This window comes from Lepisosteus oculatus, chromosome 21 (assembly GCF_040954835.1).
Source record: "Lepisosteus oculatus isolate fLepOcu1 chromosome 21, fLepOcu1.hap2, whole genome shotgun sequence".
Taxonomy (NCBI): Eukaryota; Metazoa; Chordata; class Actinopteri; order Semionotiformes; family Lepisosteidae; genus Lepisosteus; species Lepisosteus oculatus.
The window spans coordinates 9,832,776-9,856,825 of record NC_090716.1 but is presented as its reverse complement, the minus strand read 5'-3'; the positions used below and the strand labels follow the sequence as shown (position 1 = coordinate 9,856,825).

Sequence of the window (24,050 nt, the reverse complement as noted above, 5' to 3'; positions counted from 1 at the left end):
TGGCATTTGTTAGACTCAAGTGTTCACTTTTATCTCAGTGCTATATCATATTTTCTCCTTCAAACACCATCTGGAATTTGATATAATTTTTGAAAAAGCAGGGTATTTTATAACTTAATTATTCATAAGTGGTCAGCAGGTTTCATATTGTCCGCACTGTAGACCAGTGAGTGCATCAAACAACTAATACTGAGCTACAATACAATTATTCTTACACATACTTTATTTTCTGTAAATTTTACATATTTGACAGTTACCAGTTGTAAAATTGATCAGACATGAGACAAATAGCAGATAATTTTCTTCATATGTTTTAAGTAGTGCATTACATGTACAAAACGGTTTACTGACTGATAGCTATTGAAATTACAGGGGGATTTCTGACTTGCAGAGTACCTCGTTTGTGATGAGGAAAGCTTCTCAAACTAATAAAGCAATAATATAGCATGTAGGCTTGCGCTCATTTGTTTCATTTTCACTGAACAGACTGGATTCTCCTCAAGCATTCTGTTAAATCAGTGGTTATTCTGCAACAGTCAAATGCACATTTAATTGTACCATCCATGCATACACTACCAACTCATCCTATTATAACGAGCACCTGTTTTATTCGGTCATATACAAAATAATTACCACAGGCCTAAGTAAAATCATTTAAAATAGTATGGCAGCCAGCTTACAGTGAACTATTTACATAATGTCTTGCAGCTTGAAAACTTTGCTGTACAAGAAATTGATTTTTGAATAAATTTAAGTTTTCAAATGTGCACGCTTTGCAATAGACATTTGTACAAGGCTCCTTGGTCTTGACATTTGGTTCAAAAGTACAGTAGAATGTGGCTTCTTTAGTTCTTCTTGTGAAGGAACTTCATTTTACTTCCTGAAAAATAAAATGCATTGGAGTCATCTTAAAATATGCACAAGGAGAATGACACTAAGCAGACTGTAAGTTTAAATTATTGATTTGACCTCCTGTAAATAAAATCTTGAGTGTCATTCAGGACTATTCTGAAGATTAATATTTATGGGAAATCTTTGTATATTGTATCAGCTTTCTTGATATTTAGAATGAGATGTATTGAGTTAAATTTGTATCCTTGTATTCTAATAGAACTTGAAAGCTGGAATAAGTTTTGCATAAATATTTCCATCACTGTGTTCTGTCCTTGAGAACAGCTTGGCATATGTGACCCTTACTACCACAACAGCTTCCTGTGACGCTGCTCTGTTTTCGTCTTTCCATCTAAAGCAGCCATAATACTGAGAAAGTGCTGTTAGATGCATGTCCCTATAGTGCAATAATACTCACCAAGTCCTTTCAGAAATTTATTCACACCACTCTGCTCAGTGTCGGGCAGCTCTTCTAAATACTGCTCTACCCTCTGTTCAAAGAGACCTGGTAGGGAAATAAAAAATCGGTCTTCACAATAACATCTGCATACATGCAATTCACATTTCTGGGTAAAGCAGGGCTAATACTTTTTACTGCATTGTTCATTTTCACATGCAGTGTTCACTGGTTAATACAAGTGTCAGTTTTTTTATAAAAGCGTATTAACATCTAGAAGCTCTTACTATACGTTTCACATATTCAGTCTGCTTGATATACTACCGTGCTCATGAGCACGCCAGCAGTGTCTTATCCAAAATTTGTACAGAACCCTAATTGCTGCCTGGTTCTGCTATAGAGTTGTAAAGTGTCAACAGAAAAGAGTTCAGTGGTCAAAAGAAATTTCTCAAAAGAAATGTAAATCTGTGATTCATGATAGACTATTAGTTAATATATGCCATAGTTAAGTGTTTAATTCGCCCTTAGAAAACGGGCCTTCAGGGTTGATTGAATAAGATGCTTTTTAGTTTCAGAACATGGTCATCCTAAAACAGCAATCTTGCATGGCTTTTCGTGTGGGCTATTCATCATGAACAACTGGAGTAACAAAGACTGCAGAAGACAGCAATGGCAGTTGACAAATGTGGAAGTAAATTGTTGATGGTAATAAAAGCCTTGAGCACTGAACTTCTGCACATACACAAAAGCACAATGGCCTATAGTCTTTAAGAACAAAATCATATTCCATCAGTTAAATGTAAAAATGTGCATTAAACGTGTATTTCTTTTTCAGAGTACTTGTTTTATAGAGGTGGAATGAAATATGGTTAAAAAAGAAACCACATGTTCAAAACTGCCATTTTCCACCAATGATGCACAGCTGAATCCTATTAAAATGTTCTCTACCACTCAATATTGGAAGATTAAAAAAATATGTGGTGAAGGTTTTTTTTTTAATCTGATGGGTATATATTTAATGTCACCGAATAACAAAAAATGTTGGTTTTAATATTGTTAATGAAACAGTGCTAACTCCCTAATATTCTGCCATAAACCTTCACATAGGAACCACTACTCTAAAACACTGCTGTCAGTAAAGCTGATAGTGTTCCAATATACCATAAGGGGGCACTAAAATCCTTTTTAAGATAAATATTTTTGCGACCCCAGTAGACAGAGAAAGTGGTGGAAAAGGAAATCAAACCAAGAAACTAGCAAGGTTTGTCATTATCAATAACATCTTCTACCCTGGTATTTTCCAGATCGACAAACTACCTTTGAGGGAAAAAAACAACATGGCAACTACCATATGACAAGGTGTAATTTCTTACAATGTTTTTATACAAATTAGTCGCTCCTGGGATTTCATGGTGCTTTTCCATCCCAAAGTGAGCTGTGTACAGGAGGGGAACCTTGTTTTTTTTTTTGCAAAAACCTTTCTACACCAACACAGCAGATCAAGAAGAGAAATGAGAAACGGCTTCAGCACATAAATTAAAACAAGGATTTTAGGAATGCCTCTGTAATTAACACCTCTTATGAACAGCGCCAGGTAGGTTTTTAATAACAAATAAGCAGGAGTCTCAGTTTACCATGTCATCATACTGAAGGCACCTCCTGCAGTGATAGGAGCTACTGTACCTTTGGCCCTGCATTTCCTCAGCTCCCGGTCCTGGATGAACCCAGCAAACATCTGGGACTCCATGAAGACTCCCAGGAAGCGACGGATACTCTTGGAAGCCACAGACTTCCGGAAGGCCTCCCTCTGAAACACCCGCTCCCCTCTCTCGTTCTGGGTGAGGAAGAGGGAATAGTGTCCGATGGTCTCCAGGAAGAAGCGGATGAAGGCCTCCGACACCACACTGTTCAAGGTGTTGCTTTCTAAGATTTAAAGAGAACGTAAAAGAATTGAGGCCGGTGCAGTGGTTAGCACTGGGGTGCCGTCTCTGGGGCGTTTGTATGTTCTCCCTGTATTTGCATGGGGTTCCTCTCACAGACCAAAGATATATCGACTGGCAGGTTAATTAACTCCAGGAAAACCTGGCCCTGGTCCGAGTGTGTGCGTGTCTGTGTGCCCTGCGATGGACTAGTGTCCTGTCCAGGGTGTATCCTGCCTTCACCCATTGCTTGCTGGGATAGGCTCTGCCTCCCCATTGTCCCTGTACTGATCAATCAGATAGAAAATGGGTGGATAACGGAGATTATTTTCATGTATTGCACTCAGAAACAGAAATATACACAGAAATCTAGCACTTCAGAAAGAAGGCATAATTAAAGTGCAACTGTTATTCTTAGTCTTATTAAATGGCTCTGTATCATGTGGCTCTGGTTAAAAGTTAAAAGTTAAAAGTTAAAAGAGAAGGGGACTGAGCAAATCTATTTTCCTGTAGAGGAAAAGGCAGAGGAACGTTTTCACTTTTCCTGCCAACACACAACGATGTGAGCATAGCAGAAATACTTGATGTCAGGCTCATCATTCTCTGCCAGGAATTATCCATTCTTTTTTGTGTGAATTATTCTATTGTGGAAGCTGAAGTTTATTGTTCCTTCTTAGAAAACAATTGTTCCGAACAACACAAAACCAAAGCTGGATTAGGAAAGATCTGTCTTAAAAGGTATCGGGTTTATTTCCTTATGAACCTTTTACCACAATTTGGTTTCCAATCTGATGCACTTCAACTGAATTTCATGATAAATTGAGCTAACATATCTAATTTCAATAATCTTAATATTTAGGAAACTGGATATCAAATCTTACTTGTGATTTTCATTCACATTTCCCTATTCTGAAGTGTCCCACAAACATTCAGTGTTATAAGGCTCTAATGCCTTTAAATACTTCAATACTTACACAGTGTACCCTTACTGGAAATCCTTGTGTGTGCATATGTCCTACAATACATAACAATGTGTATCACAGTATAGCCTTGCACAAAATGTTTTGCAGTGTTGCTATTTTAGTAAGGGCAGTACAGTATCCTGGGATAACAATGACATTTTCTGATAGTTATGACGAGTGTCTTTACCTTCGTCTGATTCGCTGTCTGAGTCCTGACTGATTAGGTCATTTCTCTGTTCCAGTGCTTGCTCCAGAGCAGCCTGTAGTTTCCGTGGCAACAATGTGGCCTCATCATCCATCTAAAGAGCAGAATGAAAATCATAATCAGTAACAAATGTGGATAAAAGGCTCCAAAACCAAACATTTTGTGCAGTTCAAGTTACTTGTTCATAATAGAAAGTTTTTTTTTCTAGAAAGTCTAGAAAACAAGTTAAGAAGATGATGAGGATTTGAAAATACAACTTCTAAACGAAAGGGAATTTTCATTAACTTTCCACAGGGTTCTTTGGAAAAGAAGATATTATTCTTTAACATTCATCTTACAAATTCTAAAATAAACGAAGGGCCACTTGAGCAGTGTTAACATCTCAAAGAGGCAATACTGAGACCTCTGGCTTTATTACCACACTAACACAGTGTTAGCTTCCTGCCACAGAGTCAGCCATGGACTGTGAAATTGTAGGGTTGTTTCTGGATTGGGTACAAGCCAGGCTGGCATCCTATTAATCAAAATGACATGAGCGCCTGGAATTGACAGAGAACAATAGTCTTGTGGCTCTGTTTGTGATTCACTGAAGGCCACATGGAGTGGAGGACTATGTCTGCTTGTTGCAAACATGTGGGAAGCATCGTGTGATGTGCTAAAGCAGCACAGTGGTGTTTGTGAGGTTTATAGCAGAAACTGTTTGACTGTGCCGTTAAGCCATGGGTGGACATTTAATTCTGGGAATTCCTGTAAGAAGTCACTAAACGGGGGTGGAATTTGTGCAAACGAGGTCTTAAAATATGAATACGAGATGTATGAAGGCTGACGGTAATTGCAAAGATCTTTGCAGAGCACATCGTAATCAGGGAGATGTAATGTCAGCAAGAAGGGGACTATGTCTTTAGCAGCAAGAGGACAGGGAAAGAAACTGTATTGTGTCCCGACCGCCATCTTTCAATTATGTTAAGGTTGATGCTTACCTGTCGAATGAAACGATCTGTTCCCAAGTCCACCATTAAAGCCTAAATTACAGAAAGGGGAGAAAAAAATGGTTACCAAAATGTTTCTGGAATACCCAACAGGCAAGCACCCAGGCTAAACACCCCGTGTAATAATCTGTCAATTGTACCGGGCCTGATGCCGAGTGACAAGCTAACCATAATTCAGACTTTAAGAAAAGCATCAGGGGTCAGCACATGTAAAAATCAATTGTTCCTTCCATAATTTTTCCATTACGTTCGGTCAGCCAGCCTCTATTTCATTGCTTCTGAAGCAACAGACATCTGGTTATATCATTTTTGTGTTGTGCACATGCAAGGGCAGATCCAAACATACTACACAAGGTCACCAACAGCCAGGCTCTGTGTATAAACACGACTGGCGGCTTCTCCTCCCCAGCAATCTGGTGCCAAACCCACAAGGGCAAGACCCAACTACTGAGACTGCACTGGAACCAGATGAGCTGCAGCTGGGGCTGCCGGGCCGTGTGAGGAAAGCAGGCCATGTGCTCCAGTAGCATGTGATTCTTCCTTAATGATTTGTTTTCCAGTTTTAGTATGAATACATCCATTTAGTATTAAATCAGAAAACATGAACATATTTTTTAGAAAGCATGTTCTGCAATGAATGCTAACCTTCCAGTGTGTTTAAATGAAAGTACATCAATCTGAGTAATTTCAGCTGGAACCATTACCAGCTCTACTTAATAAAAAAGTTGAAAGCTGCTCTCTGCTCATCTTTTATAGTTGTGACCCAGGGAAAAAATGATCCAATAGAATTGCTTATTCTGCTGTGTAAAATAAATAGCATCCTGATAATGGACACTTGAGAACACTTTGATAACAAAAATGAACATATTGTGAATTCTCTCAGGTGAATACAATTATTTGGCATATAGTTCATAACATTATTACCTCGGTAACAGTTCTTAAACATTTTATTTCACAGAACGTACTTAATGGCAGCTGTATGTAGTGTATATGATGAAGAGCTGATGTCACCTTAATCACAGCCTCTAACAAGATCACATCAGTTTTTCAGTAGTTAAATGTTGCAGCGCTCTTTAAGTCCCTTCTCCACCAAGTTAAAAGCACAAAAACAAAGCCTCCAGAAGATATCAGTAGAAGAATTCTTCCTCTGATCCGCAGATTGTTTATTAGACCAAGAAATCAAACATTCGATGCCCCCAAAGGGCATTTGTTGCTGTAGCAAAATTAATTTCCGCAATGAAAACCTTTGTAGCTATCTTGACAGGATGCCAGATTGGAGTTTTTGGATGCTGTGCAAGCTTTCAAATGGGTCGGTTTCCTTGTTGCTAAACTAGGTCCCCAAGGCAATGGCTCTAATTAGCATCTCGTGAGTTTTCTCCCAGGTTTTCTTATGATTTGGATGCCTCAAGATTTGCTCAGCCTACCAAGACTGTCGGCACTTCAAGCTAATATGCAAAAGATAAAAATGACCCCAGTTACGTCCTAAACATACAAAATGAGACAGGACAACTGGCTCATGACTCTGTTGTGAGACGTGGAAAATCCAACAAGATCTTTGTTGGACACTGAACAAAGGCCTCCAAAGGTTAATAGATCAAACATTTCAAGAGAGACTGTAACACAGCATTTTCAACCCCTGTCATATCTGTGAATAAAAACAATACACTGTACTCCACAATGATACACCAAAAGCCACACAGGCCCAACCTTCTTTTTGAAAAGCCAAGTACTAAATTCAGACACGTCGACAAATATATTTTAAAACAAACCTCCCACGGGCCATTGGGTATAAATTTAGATGCTAATTTAGCTTCTTCTAAATCTTGTTTCTATATAGAATATATTTACATATATATAGAAGTATTTGTACCTGATTTAAAATTAATCTAATTAAAGTACTTTTCTAAATATCTTTAATTGTCAGAAATAATGAATCCATTACACTAGGCTAACTGTACAGCTTTGTGATGAAGCTTAGAGCTGTAAAATAGGTATTTCACCAGCACTTGAACGTAGTGTCTTTGTGACTGGGAGGAAGCGTCTCACCTCCTCCACAGGAAGTTCCTTCAGCTTGGGGAGGGATGTGGACAGCAGGCCCACCAGGAAGGGGGTTGGGCAGCAGACGATGTCCACCATGGAGGCAGGCAGGACGGGGATGAAGGTGTGCTGCCAGGAGAAGGGGTAGAGCAGGGCCACCACTGCATGCACACAGCTGGACAGGGTGCTGCAGAGAAAGCCCAGCGACACAAGGTCAGTCAGACAGCGCCGATCAGATGAGAAGCGCAACTGTGCATTACTGCTTGGCCTTCCATATAACCCTCAACGTTTCTCTGTCCCAGCCAGTGGCAGACCTTGGGCTGGTGGAAAGGACACTTTCACGTCTGCTTCAGACCCATCGAACACTGCCAAGGGGAAGGCAAGCTTCAGTGTGTGGCAAGAGCAATCACTTGGGCCGAGTTCCAAAGTCCCTTCATTGCTTTTCACTAGGTTTTGCAAATCTTCGTAAAGAGAACACAATGGGTGTTCTGCAGATAAGAATGTTATGCGTTCACTGACTGCATGTTAAATATGCTGTAAATGTGATTGGGTGTGAACAGAGTCTTTACTTGATTGCATATTATACATCACATAGCCTAGGTGATGCAAAGTGATTTCATTTGTCAGTTTAAGGTCGCTTTGTTTACAAGATACGAAAAAAAACAAGATATTTTTACTGTGACATCTACTGTTAGAGTGCAAAACCAAGATGACAGTCTGTCCAAATAGCTACATGGCTAATTCAGATTTCAATCCCTCTTTGGCTGACATCAATGCTGACAGCCAAACACACAGCAAGATATTCTTTGTCTCAAACCAGAAAATAACTCAGGCTGTCTCTGTTGCTGAAATGAAATCTTACTCTGAGTAATTCAAAGATTCTTCTCAGAAGGTTTGACTGGATCCTTCAGCCTATAAACTATGCAAGGAGTCAAATAGATAAACCTTGTTTTACAATTGTTCCTGAGGAAGAGAATGTGTCCTGATTCAGTAGTACAGTATGCCAATAGGACTGAGCTGTTACTGGTGAGTTGCACACTCCTTCAACAAAATGGCTCCCTCGCTCTTCAGTTTAGTGTTATTACCTGGGAGAAAAATCTTTCTTTTACTACATTTATCCAGCCCTGGCGTGTCTAAACTAGTTACATATCAAACTTGGAGTCACTTTGACGACTCTCCTCCTAACCTGCTCAGGCCTCTACAAGCTGTAACTCTTGGACATCAAAGAGTTTAACTTGGGAAAAACTACAGTATATCCCATCACTGTTAGCATCTACTGTTCAGATACGATAAGGACACATTGTCTTTGTCTGGAATTTGTTCTTTCTGCTATGTTCATTATAACCTTTACCCCTTTATTTTCTCTCTCTGATTAGGATTGCGTTCCGTCCTGCTTAATACCCCATCCCATATTCTACTGCACCCTCTTATAACATGAATCAGAAATAGTCATTGGAAATGGGACAGCTCTCACGAATAGCCATGGCTTAATTCAGATTTTGTTCTCCACAATAAAAAAACAGCAACAATCAGATGTTTTTCAATGCTCTGTGCAAAAACATTTATTTATGTGTCATTTGGGTCTTGTCCTTTTTTTGGTCTTATTCCCACTATAAAAGGTCAAAACCTCCTTTGATTTGGAATTGGCATCCTGGAAGGCAGATTGATGGTAAAGCTTTATAGCTTAAGTTAATACACAATCACCAGCAACATGTTCACTCTCACGAGTTTGTGAACACTGACACTGCCTTATTTCCCCACAGTGTATAATTACATAGACGAACCAAAATAAACTGTAAAGCTATTTGAAAAAACATTTTAAAGAGGTTATTAACATTTGTGCAGATTCATGATCAAACATGATCAAGCACTGTACACCAGCTACTCCACATAAAAGAATGACTCTTTTAACTCTGCATACTTTACAGAGGTCTTGATGAAACCAAACCTCTATATGATATGTGTTTGTACTTTTTTACAGAGCTGTTCCCACGTTTGAGGAGCACTGCTGTTTTCTTACCAAATCCTGTATCTCTCTATAATCTGTACTCCACTGGGTCATGCACAGTTTATATAAATAGTTCTTGTCCAGAAGTTCAAAGGCAGTAATAACCACTGGTCTCCTTCATCCGGCTTTGGCCTGTGGCCTTGGACTTCTGTCAACTCAACGATGACATGGACAGTTACTCAGAAAGTGGATCAGTTGATCCATGTCTAACACTGTCTTCCTTCTCGAAAACACTTACAGTGATGAAGCACAACACTGAGCGCAAATGAGCCAAGTCAAAGCACACACATAGTGGTTATCTGTCGTTTTAAACACAAAAGCTCTGGCATTTTCAAAATAACATACAGTATGTTTATTCTCGCTAAGGTGATGCAAAACTCTTGAAATTGTCACAAAAACACCTGCAAACCACATATTTTATTTCTCAATAATTGTTTTCAATGATAAATGTCAATCAATGATGACAAAATCAAGCTGCAGAGGGTTAAATACGATAAGACTTGTTAATTTAACAAAGGTTTAATTGTGAGTAAGGAAATACTTTGAAAAAAAATCCTAACACTAGAGTATGTTTTGAATGAGTCTGACCAAGAAATCAAGTGTAGTGATCTACCTTTCATTAGTATTTAATTAAACAGCATACAAAGTGTTTGAATGGCTTCCCGACTCGACATTAACATGCTAGAACATGGAACGTGGGCTGCATGGTTCGAAATCTTTGCTGCAGGCTGAATAAAACTATGCAGATTACTGTGATTAAGGAAACACTACACTTTAGCTGTCAAACAAAAAACTCCCATGGGAACATATCATTCTGGTGTAACAAAACCAAAAGGACAGACCCAAAAGAACACTTTTAGTGCTATGAAATAATGTGAAGTTGTAGACAAGTTAGTGTTTTTTTTTTTTTAAATGAACCTACTATTCAGAAGCCGTTTTTAGTGCTGGCAAGAACAAATAACAAGTGGGAACTTCGGAGGCATGACAGATTGGGAATGACAGTGTGCATCAGTGGGTTTAAGGGATGTGGAAGTCTTTACAGATTCCCAGGAAATAAAGAATTATTAATTCTTCCCTTATGTATCATTTCATTTTTAATGAAAATGAAGGACAACGGTTTTGAATTTTTAGAATGCAGAGTAGGAAATGATTTGTATAAACAGTTACACTAATTAATTAAAATTAATCCCCTACTACAGACCCAACTCTCATGCTTATAAAATAGAGATGTAGGAGCAGGGAGAGAAAAACTCCCATCAGCATCACCGCTGACAACAGGGATCATGTATCTAAACAATCTGTGGAGACGGAGCTGCAGACAAGACCCACACACAGAGCTATGATATGGACAGGAAGTACAGGAAGGCACTTCAACAGCCTATCCATTCTGCTAAAATCAGAAAAGTTTTTTGACATGGTGTCAGGGATGACGAGAAGGGCTAAGTTAGTGGCAACAGAGGTCAAAGCTAGAAGGCAGCGGAGGAGTGTGTGAACAGTGTGAATGTGCTATTTTAATAGATTAGACCTTCCTGTTAGGTTCGTGTCCCAGCTGGACGTTTACTGAGAAGTATTAATGTGTTCTCTCCCACTGCCTGCTTTGTGAACCGACTCAGCTGCAGAATGCAATTAGTACAATTTGGAAAAAATGAGAAAATTAACAGAAAAGAATTGAGATGGAGATGCTTCAGTGGCTTTCATTTCCAGGACAACCTCATTTAGGAGATAGATCAGTTCTATATAACAACAAAACAGACACAGAAAAACAAAGTCAAAATCCTAAAGATGTATGAGCCATGAGAAATAAAATAAGGAAGGTAAATTGAACCAGCATGATGTTAAGGTGTGACCCAAAACAGCACGGAGGAATAAAGAGGATTCCTATGTAAATATGTAATGTTTTTGTTCTGTGTGTAATCACCACTCATCATACTGGCTTGCACTATTGAAAAAGTATTCAATCTAATACATGCGAAGCTATACAGTACTACTACAGCTTTATCTCTGCTGTACAGCTGCCTCCAAATTGATTCAGATTCAGGTACATGGAAATCAAGGTGGTTTTAGAGAAAAATGTGAGTGTATTTGTTTTAGAAATAAATAAAAAACAGTAAGATTATCTGTTAAGGTACCATAATAGACAAATCTGTCTAGAGCAGTTGCTTATTTTTCTCTACACTTGCTAAAACCAAGTTACAGTTAAATTGTATCATGGGTATGCATTTGGCACAATGAAGTTTATGTCCTTAGATTAGTTATGACTGGGTGTTTTTTGGTGGTGAATTATCTATTGTCCAAGACCGACTCTTCCTTTTCAGTTTGGATCACGCCACTCTGGCATGTTGACTGTTTTTGGATTACATATAATCTTACTTTGACCAGCTCTCATAGGCCAGAAACACTATGTTCCCTTTCTGAGCCAGAGCCCATATGTTCTTATTTAATTTAAATAATTAGGCATTTTGCTTGGCATGACAATAAAATTATATTTGATAGAAATATAGGAGATGTCAGCCGGTGCAAATTTGCTTGTGGATCCATGCATGTACAAAAAAATGTATTTTATTGGTTTAATATATTTTTCAATTGTTTTTTTTCCTTCTAGGACAACCGGATTAGTTATAAAGTAGATTTTTGTAACATTTCACATGATGCCAGCTAGAGGTCATATAAAACATTTCTGGAAAATAAAGGCACTCAACTAAAGCAAACAAGCCTATATCAAATATTTCTGGTCAATAAAGGGACAGCTAAAGCAAACAAAATCCTTCACAATCTATCACATCACCTCTTTCTAATGTAACCTTGAATGTATCTGAGTGTTTTGAACAGCTGTAGGCTTTTTTATAGCTTGTGACACCAAGTTCTACAAGTGCACTAGAGTACCTCCCCCCTTGGTTTAATTCTGTTTAATTTAATTGTTACCTCGCTCATCTTTCTTTTAGACTCGGTAAATAACCAAAGTTCTACAAGTCAAGCATTTCTGATTGCAAGAAAAAAAAAGGCTTGCTCGACTTGAAAAAATTCTTGATTAATTCACCATGGCCGTGAGAAAAGGCATGCAGTCATGGAACGTTCTCTCACCCTGCATTTTCTAAGGACAATGGATACATTCACATATTAGAGCACTGCTGAAACAGAATACTTTTTCCAAGGGCTCAGGCTCAACAAAAATCTGTTTACGGACAAGGGAAGGCAATTCAATTATCTGCACTAGCAGTTACTTCTGCCGGCAGGGAAAGTCATTCAGTCACAATGAGATACAATAAGGCAGCAGTACTCTATAGAATATGTGGGGGGAAAAGAACTGGGTTTCTTAATATCTCAGAACAAAGTCCTTCCGTTCTGCTGAGTTTACATTAACAAGATACTCACGTCACCTGAGGTTAAATACAGGTTTTCTGGTTTAGTCAACAAAGAGAATGACAAAATAGTTTCATACTGTATATTTCACTAACTGCTGAAATAAATCATGTTTCTGTTCCCAACTGCATAGTTTCCTTTTGTTTTCTCATGTTAATTACACAGCATTGAGGAAGCTATGCTCTGGAAACATTGCACACTATAAGGCTAGAAGGCATTTGATAAACTGTTAAGTGCTTCTTCTTGACAAACTCTTCCTTGTCACTTGACAATTTGAAGGAAACTACATCGTTTGAAATACAAAGCCAAGATTCTATCCAACCACAAGGAACAGATATCCTTAATAATTTCTATCATCTTTTGTCTAGGATTTGCAATTGAAGGGTTAAGCATTAACCTTGCAGGCATAAAAGTAGGAAAGGCTTCCTACACTAGACCTTTCCTTTGTATTTTCACCAGTGGATATAAGCTGCAGACATCTGAGTCATACATCATTTTATGCTGGCAGAGTATGTTGGGATTGGGTTGCACAGTATTATCTCCAGGGACGCACAACAATTTCCGTTTTTGTGCATCTTCCTCTGAGCGTAAGGTGCTCTAAATACAGAACCCACCCAGGTAGAAGATGGGTGCCCCATTTTTTGTGACTGTACATTTTCCATCTCTTATTTCCTTCTTTTTAAATGGGAGCTTCCCCACAGGAGGTCTGCTAAAAAAATCAAGGAGCAAGTAAACCTGTTTTTTTTGTGCTACTGTGGTTCCAGTTACTCACACATTGGTAACCAGTTCAGCAAGTCTTTTGTTTATTATTCTACTAGCTGTGATATTCATTCAGTGTTTCTCAGTTAACACATGGTCCAGAAAAATAAGAAATAATAAATCAAGTGAAGCAAGGAGAGAGGAAAATGTGGAGTTCTTTTTTATTTAGGTACTCTAAATAATCACTATATCTCAATCCTTTCTTGATGTTCAGTATACCTATTTACATTACCATACAAATAAAATGTAGATTAAAATTAATGGGCCCTTTATACTTCAAATCATGCCCAGACAGGATATCATGCCCATCAGGCAGATCAAGTTTTGCAACTTAGCCTCAGGTCCAATACATTTCTCAAGTTTACAACTTTTTATCCTAGTGAAAGTAGATCAAATTCAGTTGCACACTACGATTCAGTGTTGTTTTAAAGTACCATCTATTAAGCTAAAAACTGGAAGTATATTTATCAAATGCAATGCTGACATATACAAATACAGCATAATGGTGTTCTAAATACATTTCAGGTAAAGGTAGCTAGAATTCTGATTAACTGGAAGTAGAATTTTTAATTTGTTCTATTTCAACAGATAAAGTATGGCCTGTGATACCACAAAAGAATGTTATTGAGTAAATAGATTCCATTACAGTTAACCACATACATAAAAATATGTCTGTATTTTCTTCAGGAAAAAAAACAGCCAAAACTTATTGGCAGAATTCATGTCTTGTGATTAAAGGCATCAGAAGTAAAAATTACGTTATCAGTTAGGGGCACAAAAGTGACAAACTGCTGAGATCAGGCAAGGCCTTCGCTACCAGAGGGGTAAAACAAACTGAAAGGAAGTACATTCTTTCCATGTAACGTCAAAAACCACCAGAGAACTCTGTGTAAATGTTTATTTAATCTGTCCTCAGCAATGTAAAGATTGCTGTTTCACAAATACACACACAAAGTCCCTAACAGCCATGACTAGGCCAGACTGAACTGACTCAAGCGTCCCGGAGGGGCCTTGTTTCATTCCGGCTGGAGCTGGTGTCCAGTGCTGCTGGCTGCTTATTGAAGTAATCTACTTCATGCTTTCTAAAAAGAGATCCAAATGCAGTTCATGAAGAGTTTATTTTTGACCACTGTCAAGTGTTCACAGCAGTGCGGTCTGAGTCCTTTTAAAAAAGTTATCTTCCAGTGCCCGCATTTGAAATCATGAAGCCTCCACTAAGTAAAGCCACAAGGCCGCATGTCCTTAAAGGAATGAACTAATGAGATTAAAAGCAGCTTGGATCAAGCACGGAAACAGTCATGGTAAGTTACAGTACATATATTTCAAACAATAAAGTGTACGAGCTTTGCAGGTATTCAAAACTACAATCATACTCATGTTTTACATTTTAAAGTCACTGATAAGCACATTCTGACAGAGGACAGATGTCAGGTTTATCCAACAGGGCACTAACTTGACATGTTCTAATCAGACAAGACAAACCCATATTAGGACAAAAAGAAGAGCTGCTTGAGTCCATTGATTAGCAGTCATGACTCATGTGGCTCAAAACCACATAAGACAGCAACATCTAATTCATGATACTCATTAAAAAATCCTCTTGGTGAATTGCTTCATCAATTCAAAACGCATAAGCTCTTAAAGAACACTGAAAGAACTTCTTCGTTATTTAACACAGATGTGAATCACGTGGGTTTGAATATCTATGCCCACTAACCAAAATGACATTACACGTCCACGACAGCCTAGCTCAAAAAAAATTACTGGTTACATCTGCTGAAACCCTATACTTTGGAGCTTAAAGGGTGGTCGCCCTGTGCAGCTGTGATGAATGCTGCTGGTTTTGCTGTGGATGGTCCGGACTAGAAACTGTTCCTGTTGCTAACGTGTTCGGAATCCAAATGCCAAAAAATCCTATTTCTGTTTGAAGGTGTGTATGAAGCTCAGTTTCAAGTGTTGGCTTCTCTGGCCAATATGACATTTTTGAAAGAAATCACTGATATACACAGTATGTCCGTCTCTTTCAACTCACTGCTGAGTCAAGTCCTCTCCCACATTCTTCTGCCTTTGTCTGTCTAGTTCTTGCAAACTAGGTGATTTCATACGTATTTACAAATAGATGTACGTAACATACTGTAAATAGCACTCTGTATTTTTGCCCCTTTTTATGAAGGAAATTAATTTCAGCTGTGTAGCAGCACCATAAAATGGTGAAATTTATGAACTAGTCACCTGAGCTTATCTGCCACAAAGATGACTCTGCGCTCCAGCAGCAGAGAGGCAAAAACCCTGATGACCTGCCGCACACTCAGGCAGCTGAAGAGGCTGTCAAAGTCCACGTGCTCCAGCCGCGAGTCCATGGGTCGACGCAGCTCAATCACCTGCAACGACAGCGTCCTGCCTAGTCAGCACCCAGGCACAGGCCACATTCACACTGAGCTCAGTGCGGCCCAGCCAAGTCCTACTAGAAAAGGCTCCGAGCCGTAGCTCCTCTTCGCGATGGGACTGCTTCAGTCTACAACCCTCATGTGATTGATGCCAGTCGAAGGGCAGAGCCACTCTCAGCAGAGCAGAATAATAAGACAGTGCCCAGTTGTCTATCTCAAGGCTGGCCAGAGATCACACCCTGGGAAGGACAATTTAAAGTAGCAAACCACACCTGTCCTGTATGTCCTTAAAAATATCAACAGAAAACAGATGCTCAATGCCAGAAGTAAAAACCAGGACCTGGCTGTGAGGAAGCAGAACTAAGCACCATACATCTATTTAGAGTCTTGAACTATTTTTCTTCTGGTATTGAATGTGCTGTGGTTTGAAGTATTAACCGTTTGGTATTGTGATTATTATCCTTGCGCTTATCTTATCTCCTGTCTCTCTAGGGCCTTGCAACAGCAGTGATTAACATGTATTCTAAGTGTGTAAATCTCAAATTAATACACAACTGGATATACAACAGGCCAAAGCCACCTGGTTTCCAGATCCCGGAGACAAATACACACTAACCTCATTCCCTGCTCCTGGCAGGAAGGTCCGGACTTTGATAGTCTTCCCGGGTGCAGGGAAAGGGGACTCCATCAGACTCCTCATGAAGGGATACACCAGGGCGGCAGAAATCCCCCTTCGCCTCTCCACCTCATCCAGGATCTAATGCAAAACAAAGAGCACAGTCACAACTCTTCCTGGAAAATCCAGGTCAACCCAGCATGCCAAAGTTTTTCAAATCTGTCTGGTCCGACTTTAAATGCTGCTGTTGAATATATAAATAAATAAATCATTGTCATCTTCATTGCATCTAGACCAGAGCACAGTAACGACAAGAGAAGTGTAATCATTTCTGTAGCTACCCAGAAGAAGGGCATAATCACAATGTACAAACTTTCTTGGCATGATTATCCTTTTTCAGAAAGATTACAACTTTCTGGTTTAACTCATGAAATTGTAGTAAATCTGTCTAACCTTCTGATGTTCCAAAAACCAACTGTCATTTAACCAAAACATTAGCCTCTCTGGAATACGCATGTTTAAAAACTTTCTATATACTGACTCAGTTAGAAATTAAATACTGGAGGATTGTGCAGCATCATTTCTAAATGCTGTAGGAAACCTTTTTTTCGGCAACACCGCCAGTCAAAATGGTGCATTAAAATGTATGTGATACACTCTCAGGCAAACCAGGAGCAAACATTTCATTTCACCAAGAAAACGAGTTTTTGTTTAGACTTTGTACACCTTCACTTAGTTTTCAGTACCAGCCACAAGAGCCCAGGGCAGCACACATGGATCTGGGAGCAAGTGTCTCCGTCATTCTGAAAGTTATTGCCTCTCTGATCTCAAGCTCTAAAGAGGCAAGAAAGTTCCCGGACATACCGCTCCGAGTGCTTCATCATTCGCTGTGATGACGTAAGAGCTTCTTTATCTAGACATTCACATCAAAGGTCAGTACACAACTTTGTGGGACTATCTTAATCAACCAGCGGCTCGCTACCACTCCTTCTGGAATACAGCACGCCCCCCACACCCCAGGTCAATCAGAAATAGATTTCAAGCTATTTTAATAATAGTCTCTATACATTACAAAGCCTACATACAGTGGAGCACATAAGACTTATTTCCTATTAATTTACTGTACTGGACCTCATGTGAATAACCTACTGCAGCAAGGCAATGGCACTTGCTTCATAAGGTAGTTTAACAAACAAAGCAATGAGCCTTACATGCTGTGTTATTGACAAGATGAGAGTAGCCAATCATCGGAAGATCTTGTTTCATGCCAAAGCGACATATTATTCCTAAAACCTTTATAACTGATTAAAGGCACTGGTACTTTCAAGGCATTCATTGCAAAGCTCTTGATCCTTCCTAGATGCCCTGCTAAAAGAAAAATATTTAACCTTCAATCTATCAGTGGTTTTTATCTGCTGTGAGATTTGCACAGGTTGTTTGGAATGTTTCTTGACATAAAGCGGAGAGGAGCCATGACCTCACCTTCGAGAACAAGTCGAAACACCCAAGCCTGCTGATGACACAGTAAACTTCAGGTAAGCGAGGGCCCTTCCCACTAGGCTGAGAAAAGAAAAACAAAATCTCACCATTACCTGGAACAGCGTCCCTGTAATAGGTTTAGTGAAGAGCCAGCACAGTGCGTGTATCAACAGTGACAAATTTGGAAATGAAAGACAGAACAGAGATGCCAAACTGCGTTTCCAATATCCGTAGAGATATAAAGCACTAATTGAACTGAAACATTTTATAAGTACATAAAGTCAGAGAAAAACACTCATTATGCTAGAGCAAACATCTGAAGTTTATTGGAGAAAGCTAAATCTTATCCAAAGAGCGTCATGTTTTAATTTTATGTTCTTCAGTTTAAAAATGTGGAATCACACTTAAATCTTCTTCTGTTTAGACCTGCAATCTGAATTTGCTGTTTGTTACTCAACTGCAATTGGTCTTACTTCTACATGTATGTCCTGAGGGGAGGGTGAAGACCATGATTGCGAGGACAGTCCTGGAGGGCCCATGTTTCTGCCAGTTTGCATTCAAGCTCAGTTATTACCGAGCTAAATTGGCTGCTGTCTGACTTAATTGGACTAAATTAACAGCTTCTTCCAGTTCTTCACATACTGGTACTTGATACAGACCTATAAAACCTGCAGACACAAGACCTTCCAGGACCAGGGTGGGACAGTTTTGCTGTACACTTTCCTCTTTTGTACCACTGAAACTAGGAGAATAAACAGTGACCTCACTTGAAAAACAGCATTATGATTACAAGCAAGTGAGCTCCAAGCAAGTGCTTTCACTAGTTAGAACGTGAGAAAGGTTTGTAAACAAGAAGTATCTGAGCCACTTTGGAAGCTCTACAGTATGTCTACTTTTTCAAATGAAGATAACAGTATAAAGTATTTATGTTTAGGGTATTAATCCCACTTGCATAAAACAAAGGAATATAAGTACATAATTCATGTGATTAACAGATAAACCTTTTCCTTATAAAGGAACTGTTATGAGACCCATTTGACAAAGCCACTGACTCAGATCACCTGTGAAACCTATGGTCCTGATGTTGTGCACTCACGTCTGTGCCATGTCACTAGTTGACTGTGAAGGCACTTTTCCAAGTGGCAACGCAAACTTGGACGAGCTCCACCAGAATGGCCACTCTAGGGTCTCCCCTACAGAGATCCATTCCTGTGACTTGCTGGGTAAATGCTGACTTGCAGTGACCACAGTGAGGAGTGTGCAGTCCATCTCGTAGGCTCTGGTCTCCTGTTATGCGTTCTCAACCTTTACCAGAAGACCATGCCTAATTGTCTCATTTTCTCCTGATGAGTACAGGAATTTGAGCCTTAAAGCCAAGTCATCTGAAATTGGCGACTCCAAATTAGGTGGATTTAAATATATTAAAAAATGGCAAACCCACATAGAAAAAAACAAATTTTCCACCTCTATTTATATTGCAGATTGTTAATCACATATTCAGACATGGGAAGCCTTTAATCTAGTGAAATATTCTTCCCATTATGAAACCTCCACAGGTGCATGCCTTGTATTCATGTGCAGGAAAAGATTTTTCGCTAAATGAACCCAGATGAGTCTATTTCTGGATTAAACTTGTGTATCTCTCCATCTTGACAAGAAAAAAGTTGAATCTGAATCCTTTTGTCCATATTAGGTATGAAAATCTTTCAAAAAGCACAGTGATTAAACAAAGTATGTGGGGTTTGGTTAAAATCACAGTGCTGAATCCTAAGGAATGCTGTGAATATGCCAGCTGTTGGATTTTCACCAGGCAGAGAGCTGAGTTAACAGGAAAAACACACACACACCACTCCTGGGGCATCTGCAAGTTCTGAATTAACAGCTACTTTATAAGATCACACTCTGGATTACAGGTTTGGAGTGCAACTTTCTTCAAAAAGAATGTTGCCATCAAACATAAACTGCACAGTACATACTGACAAGGGCTTGCCAAATACAGGATCACATTTGACAAGAGATCTTAAAATATTTTGGATTATGCTTGTCAGTGACAAATTTGGATGTTTCATTGTGATTTTAATGCTTCCATGAGAAATGCCCATTAAGTTCAAGTCATCAATTTTATGACAACAGAGGCAAAAAAAGAAAGCACTTAAATTATACAAGCAGTGAAAGACTGACTGACCTTAAAACAGACTGAATTTACCTCTTCTTTCAGTGAAATAGACCCCTGCATCTTTCCTGTTGAAATTTCTATCCAAAGAAAGCCTTCACACAAAAACACTGATGCATTTTAGTATACCTACACAGCAAAATTAATAGAAAGACATTAATCTAATTAAGAATAATAGACAAAACAGAATAAAAATACAACTTACCAGTAGTCTTCTACAATACCCAAATCTTCTGCTGCCATCTTCTCCAGTTAGCATGAAGGAGAAAGTCTCACTGGATTAGAAATAATGAAATCCATAGGTAGCCTAATTATTTTCACATCTTTTTTATAAAGAGTCCCTGTTTCTAATAAAATGACTACATAACCTTGATAGTCTACAAAACGATTTATGTAAAAAGCTATTTTCTTTTTTGTTTTCAACATAAGCATTATAAAGATAAAAAACATCAAACCTAACAGCAGAACAACAGAACACCACAGAAGAACATAGAAGAATGTACAGTTTCCAGCAGGAGAACCGTATTAATAGTGTTTGTGTGGCCCTGCGTGTACTGTACTGTACTGTATGTATTATGTGCAGCTGGACTTCAGATCTGAATTCTCTCAGGTATATTTAAGCACCTGACTCACACAGGTCACACAAGGAAAACTGACAAATACCCCACACCGATTACATCAGGAATGACATCACTGAAATTGTCTCATCTTACACAATGAGTACATCTTTCCTTGCCAAATCCCGTGGCAGTCCTAGAGAACCGACAGGCATGTGTCACAGCACGTGTGGTCACATGGGTGATTTGAACGGCCATCTCTCTGGTGCCTCTGAGTGCCTGACACCACACAAGAGCTGTGGACAAGCACAGGGTGCCAGGACACCTGCCTCTTGGCCTGTGTGGTTTCGACTTTCTGGAGAGACCTGGGAAGTGAAGTGATCATATTAAACCCTGTCTTACACTCCAAGACCCGCTCCACCTACCTGTTGTATTCTGACACTGGGTTCCAGTCCTTGGCATCGGGAAAGCAGAACTGAGGGATGGCTTTAAGACGCTGCTCTGCCTCTCTCATCTGTTTGGTGGGCCTCTCTAGCTGTAAGAAGAGGATGTGTCTGTCAGTCAAGACCTCCTGTTCAGTTACAATACCACAAAGTTCGAGAATCGTGTGTCTTGACCTGTGGGGAGAAACTCAGCGGCAAGATTTTGTGGGATCTGGGAATTAGTTCATAACTCTTTGGTGACCAGTAGTTTGAAATGTTAGTATTCTTATACCACTTAGGATCAGTCACTGTGTCATTCATCATCTTATCTCCCTGCATTCCTGTTTCAGCCCAGTTCTAAATTGTTTCAGGCCATTCCCTGGCAAGAAACTGAACATGTTTCAATTCCCAAAGGGAGAGTACTGTTGTGTAAAACAAAAAGAACTCAATTTTCTTTGAGTTAACTACATAATTACCTACCATAGCAACAGTTTCCTGGTTAGAATACTTACTGTCAATAAAGCCTTCTGAACTTTAGTCCATGCTTAACTGCAAGAACCCACCTCCACTACTGCAGCACTTTGAAGGACTAGACTAAAAGGACTGAATCTCAGTATTCCGAACTCAGAGTAATCTATACTTCCTTAATTGAACTTACCTCAGAACAAAAAAAAAATAAAAAATTTAAAAAATGAACATTGCACGCCAATTTTCCTTTAACAGACCAAAATTAAATGAAGCTTGGAGGGCAAAAATGCTCATTATCCATTTGTAAATACACTTTAGGTTACATAAGTTGGTTTTAAAAAGGTTCTGAATTTGCTATTTAGATTCTTGATCATGTAAAGACAGATTTATTAAAACTTCAGAGAAAAATTGGCTTCATTTTTTTTTTCCTTTTAGGAAACTTACACTGCCAGTCTTGGGGCAAACATCTAAAGACAAATACAGAAGTTATTAAATCTCTTTTTTATTCTTAAAATATGGGTGGAGGTTAACCACACTGCACAGTTTCTCAAGGACAGTTAGACAAGAGAAATCACTTCTAATCCAATACCCCTACAAAGAAATTACAATGCAACCATGGTAGTGGCAGGATTTGAATAAAAATGGATTCCTTCCCTGACAGTCCCTAGAGATTCACCTTTGGGAACTGGTATGTGACTTCAGGGGTGTAGGAGTTCTTGGTGGGCTTTTTCTTCAAAGATACAACAACAAAGTATTCGAAGAGTTCGCGCTCCTGCCACTCAATGAGCTGGAGTTCCAGAGTGCGGTAGCTGGGCGCTCGTCTCAGCATAGACTGCAGCTGGAGCAGACGCTGTGTGTGCGCTGTGAGGAGAAACACAGGACTAAGGGCACGACAAGCAAGAGCTTCTCACAGCTCTGAAATACAAGGTTCGGGCTCTTACAGTGTGTGGTAAAGCATATAATGCATTCTCACAAAGAATACGCCTTTTTAACCCTGACCCAGGCTCTTTTGAGTTTAATTCTATATATAGTTATAAATCTAAGCAGAAAGATCTAATAATATTTTATGCCTTCTGCTGACAGAGCCTTATAAAATCCAGATATCTCCAAAAATAAATTTTACAGAATGAAGAACTGAATCTTCTAAATTAAGAGCCTCTTTCTTCTGTATGAAGGTCATAAAAACATACATAGAACTGTTGCATGGATTATATTATATCATATATATTTTGTGTGAAATATAATGGTGACATCGTTTCGTGCTGTTGTACTTTGACCACCATTAATCCCAAATCTAGATTTTTCACACATTTTTTAATGGATTGTTGTTCTGTAACATTTATCAATAACCCTTAAGAGGTTACCGTTTCTGCACAACACACCAAAATTATTTAGCTGAAATACGGACTGTAGTGTATCTATACTTTTTGGATACAGTGGGAAAAAATAAGGCGATTAGCCAGTAATCATGTCATAATGCTATGTTTTTACAATTTAATATGAAAATGTAAAATGTTTACTATACTGTACTATGATAAAAGACAATTATGTGGTATAATCTCTGCATGGATAGAAAGATCAAAATAATCAGTTTCTGAAACTTCTGCATTTTATAAATGATCTAGTTTTTAATTGCTCCGTACATTCTGTTTGGAGGAAACAAAAACAGTATTTTTCTCCAATTTTGAAAACATCACATATTTTCCACGTTTATGGTTACAAAACATTCGTGTATTGTGTTTTAAGTTGTCGAGAGTGAAATGCAATCCATCTGCTCTTGTTAAACGATTCTTTCCCAACATCAGACACGGCAAATGATCACAAGAGTATTTGTGGTTTGCATATTTTAGAGACAGAACAACAATTCCAGTCTGCTAAAGACAGAGAAACTTTGTCAGAGGCAAACAGCCACGTCCCTGAGGGCTTACAGTTCGTGTCCAATGACCTCTCACCTTTGAACCTGTCATCAGAGTCACTCTCACTCTCACTGTTGTCATCTGTAAAATACAGATAGGAAGGGTGCTAATATTAACTCAAAAAGCCTCATCAAACAATGAAATTCTACTGTATGTTTTTATAATAGAAAATTTTCTAGGTGGTGTTGTCTTATGTTTTAATGTTATGTACTGTATCATCTATACACTCCTTTAATTAATTCAGTCATTTTTCCAACTGTAGTATTCTGACTTTTAGGTTATTTACACACATGATATAGTACATAACATTCAAACACAAGACAACATCACCAAGAAAATCCTCATTATCCTTGATATTATGGACAGTGTCTGCCAGTTCATTTTCATTTAACATTTAACAGTGACAGTTTTGTTTTAATCTCAGAGATGGAATATTAGACACACAAAGTTGCTACAATTATACATTTGAAAATGGCAAACAGAATTTAAGTAATGTGTAGAACTT

The 24,050-nt window shown here is 38.7% G+C and overlaps 1 protein-coding gene across 4 annotated transcripts in view; it reads right to left on the bottom strand.

Moving 5' to 3' along the window:
• Nucleotides 1-205: 205 nt before the first annotated feature.
• Nucleotides 206-24,050, bottom strand: part of dennd2b (DENN domain containing 2B) — a 76,856-nt gene continuing 53,011 nt past the window's right edge. For all 4 annotated transcript variants that reach the window (XM_069181756.1, XM_015338244.2, XM_015338245.2 and 1 more), the window contains exons 8-20: nucleotides 23,582-23,626; nucleotides 22,306-22,490; nucleotides 21,165-21,274; nucleotides 20,388-20,457; nucleotides 18,013-18,090; nucleotides 16,531-16,671; nucleotides 15,760-15,908; nucleotides 7,410-7,587; nucleotides 5,355-5,396; nucleotides 4,357-4,468; nucleotides 2,972-3,211; nucleotides 1,310-1,396; nucleotides 206-880 (exon numbers count right to left, since the gene is read on the bottom strand). In XM_069181756.1, coding sequence (XP_069037857.1) covers nucleotides 846-880; nucleotides 1,310-1,396; nucleotides 2,972-3,211; nucleotides 4,357-4,468; nucleotides 5,355-5,396; nucleotides 7,410-7,587; nucleotides 15,760-15,908; nucleotides 16,531-16,671; nucleotides 18,013-18,090; nucleotides 20,388-20,457; nucleotides 21,165-21,274; nucleotides 22,306-22,490; nucleotides 23,582-23,626 — 1,472 coding nt within the window. In that variant the 3' untranslated portion in view covers nucleotides 206-845. The remainder of the gene's footprint in view (nucleotides 881-1,309; nucleotides 1,397-2,971; nucleotides 3,212-4,356; nucleotides 4,469-5,354; nucleotides 5,397-7,409; nucleotides 7,588-15,759; nucleotides 15,909-16,530; nucleotides 16,672-18,012; nucleotides 18,091-20,387; nucleotides 20,458-21,164; nucleotides 21,275-22,305; nucleotides 22,491-23,581; nucleotides 23,627-24,050) is intronic.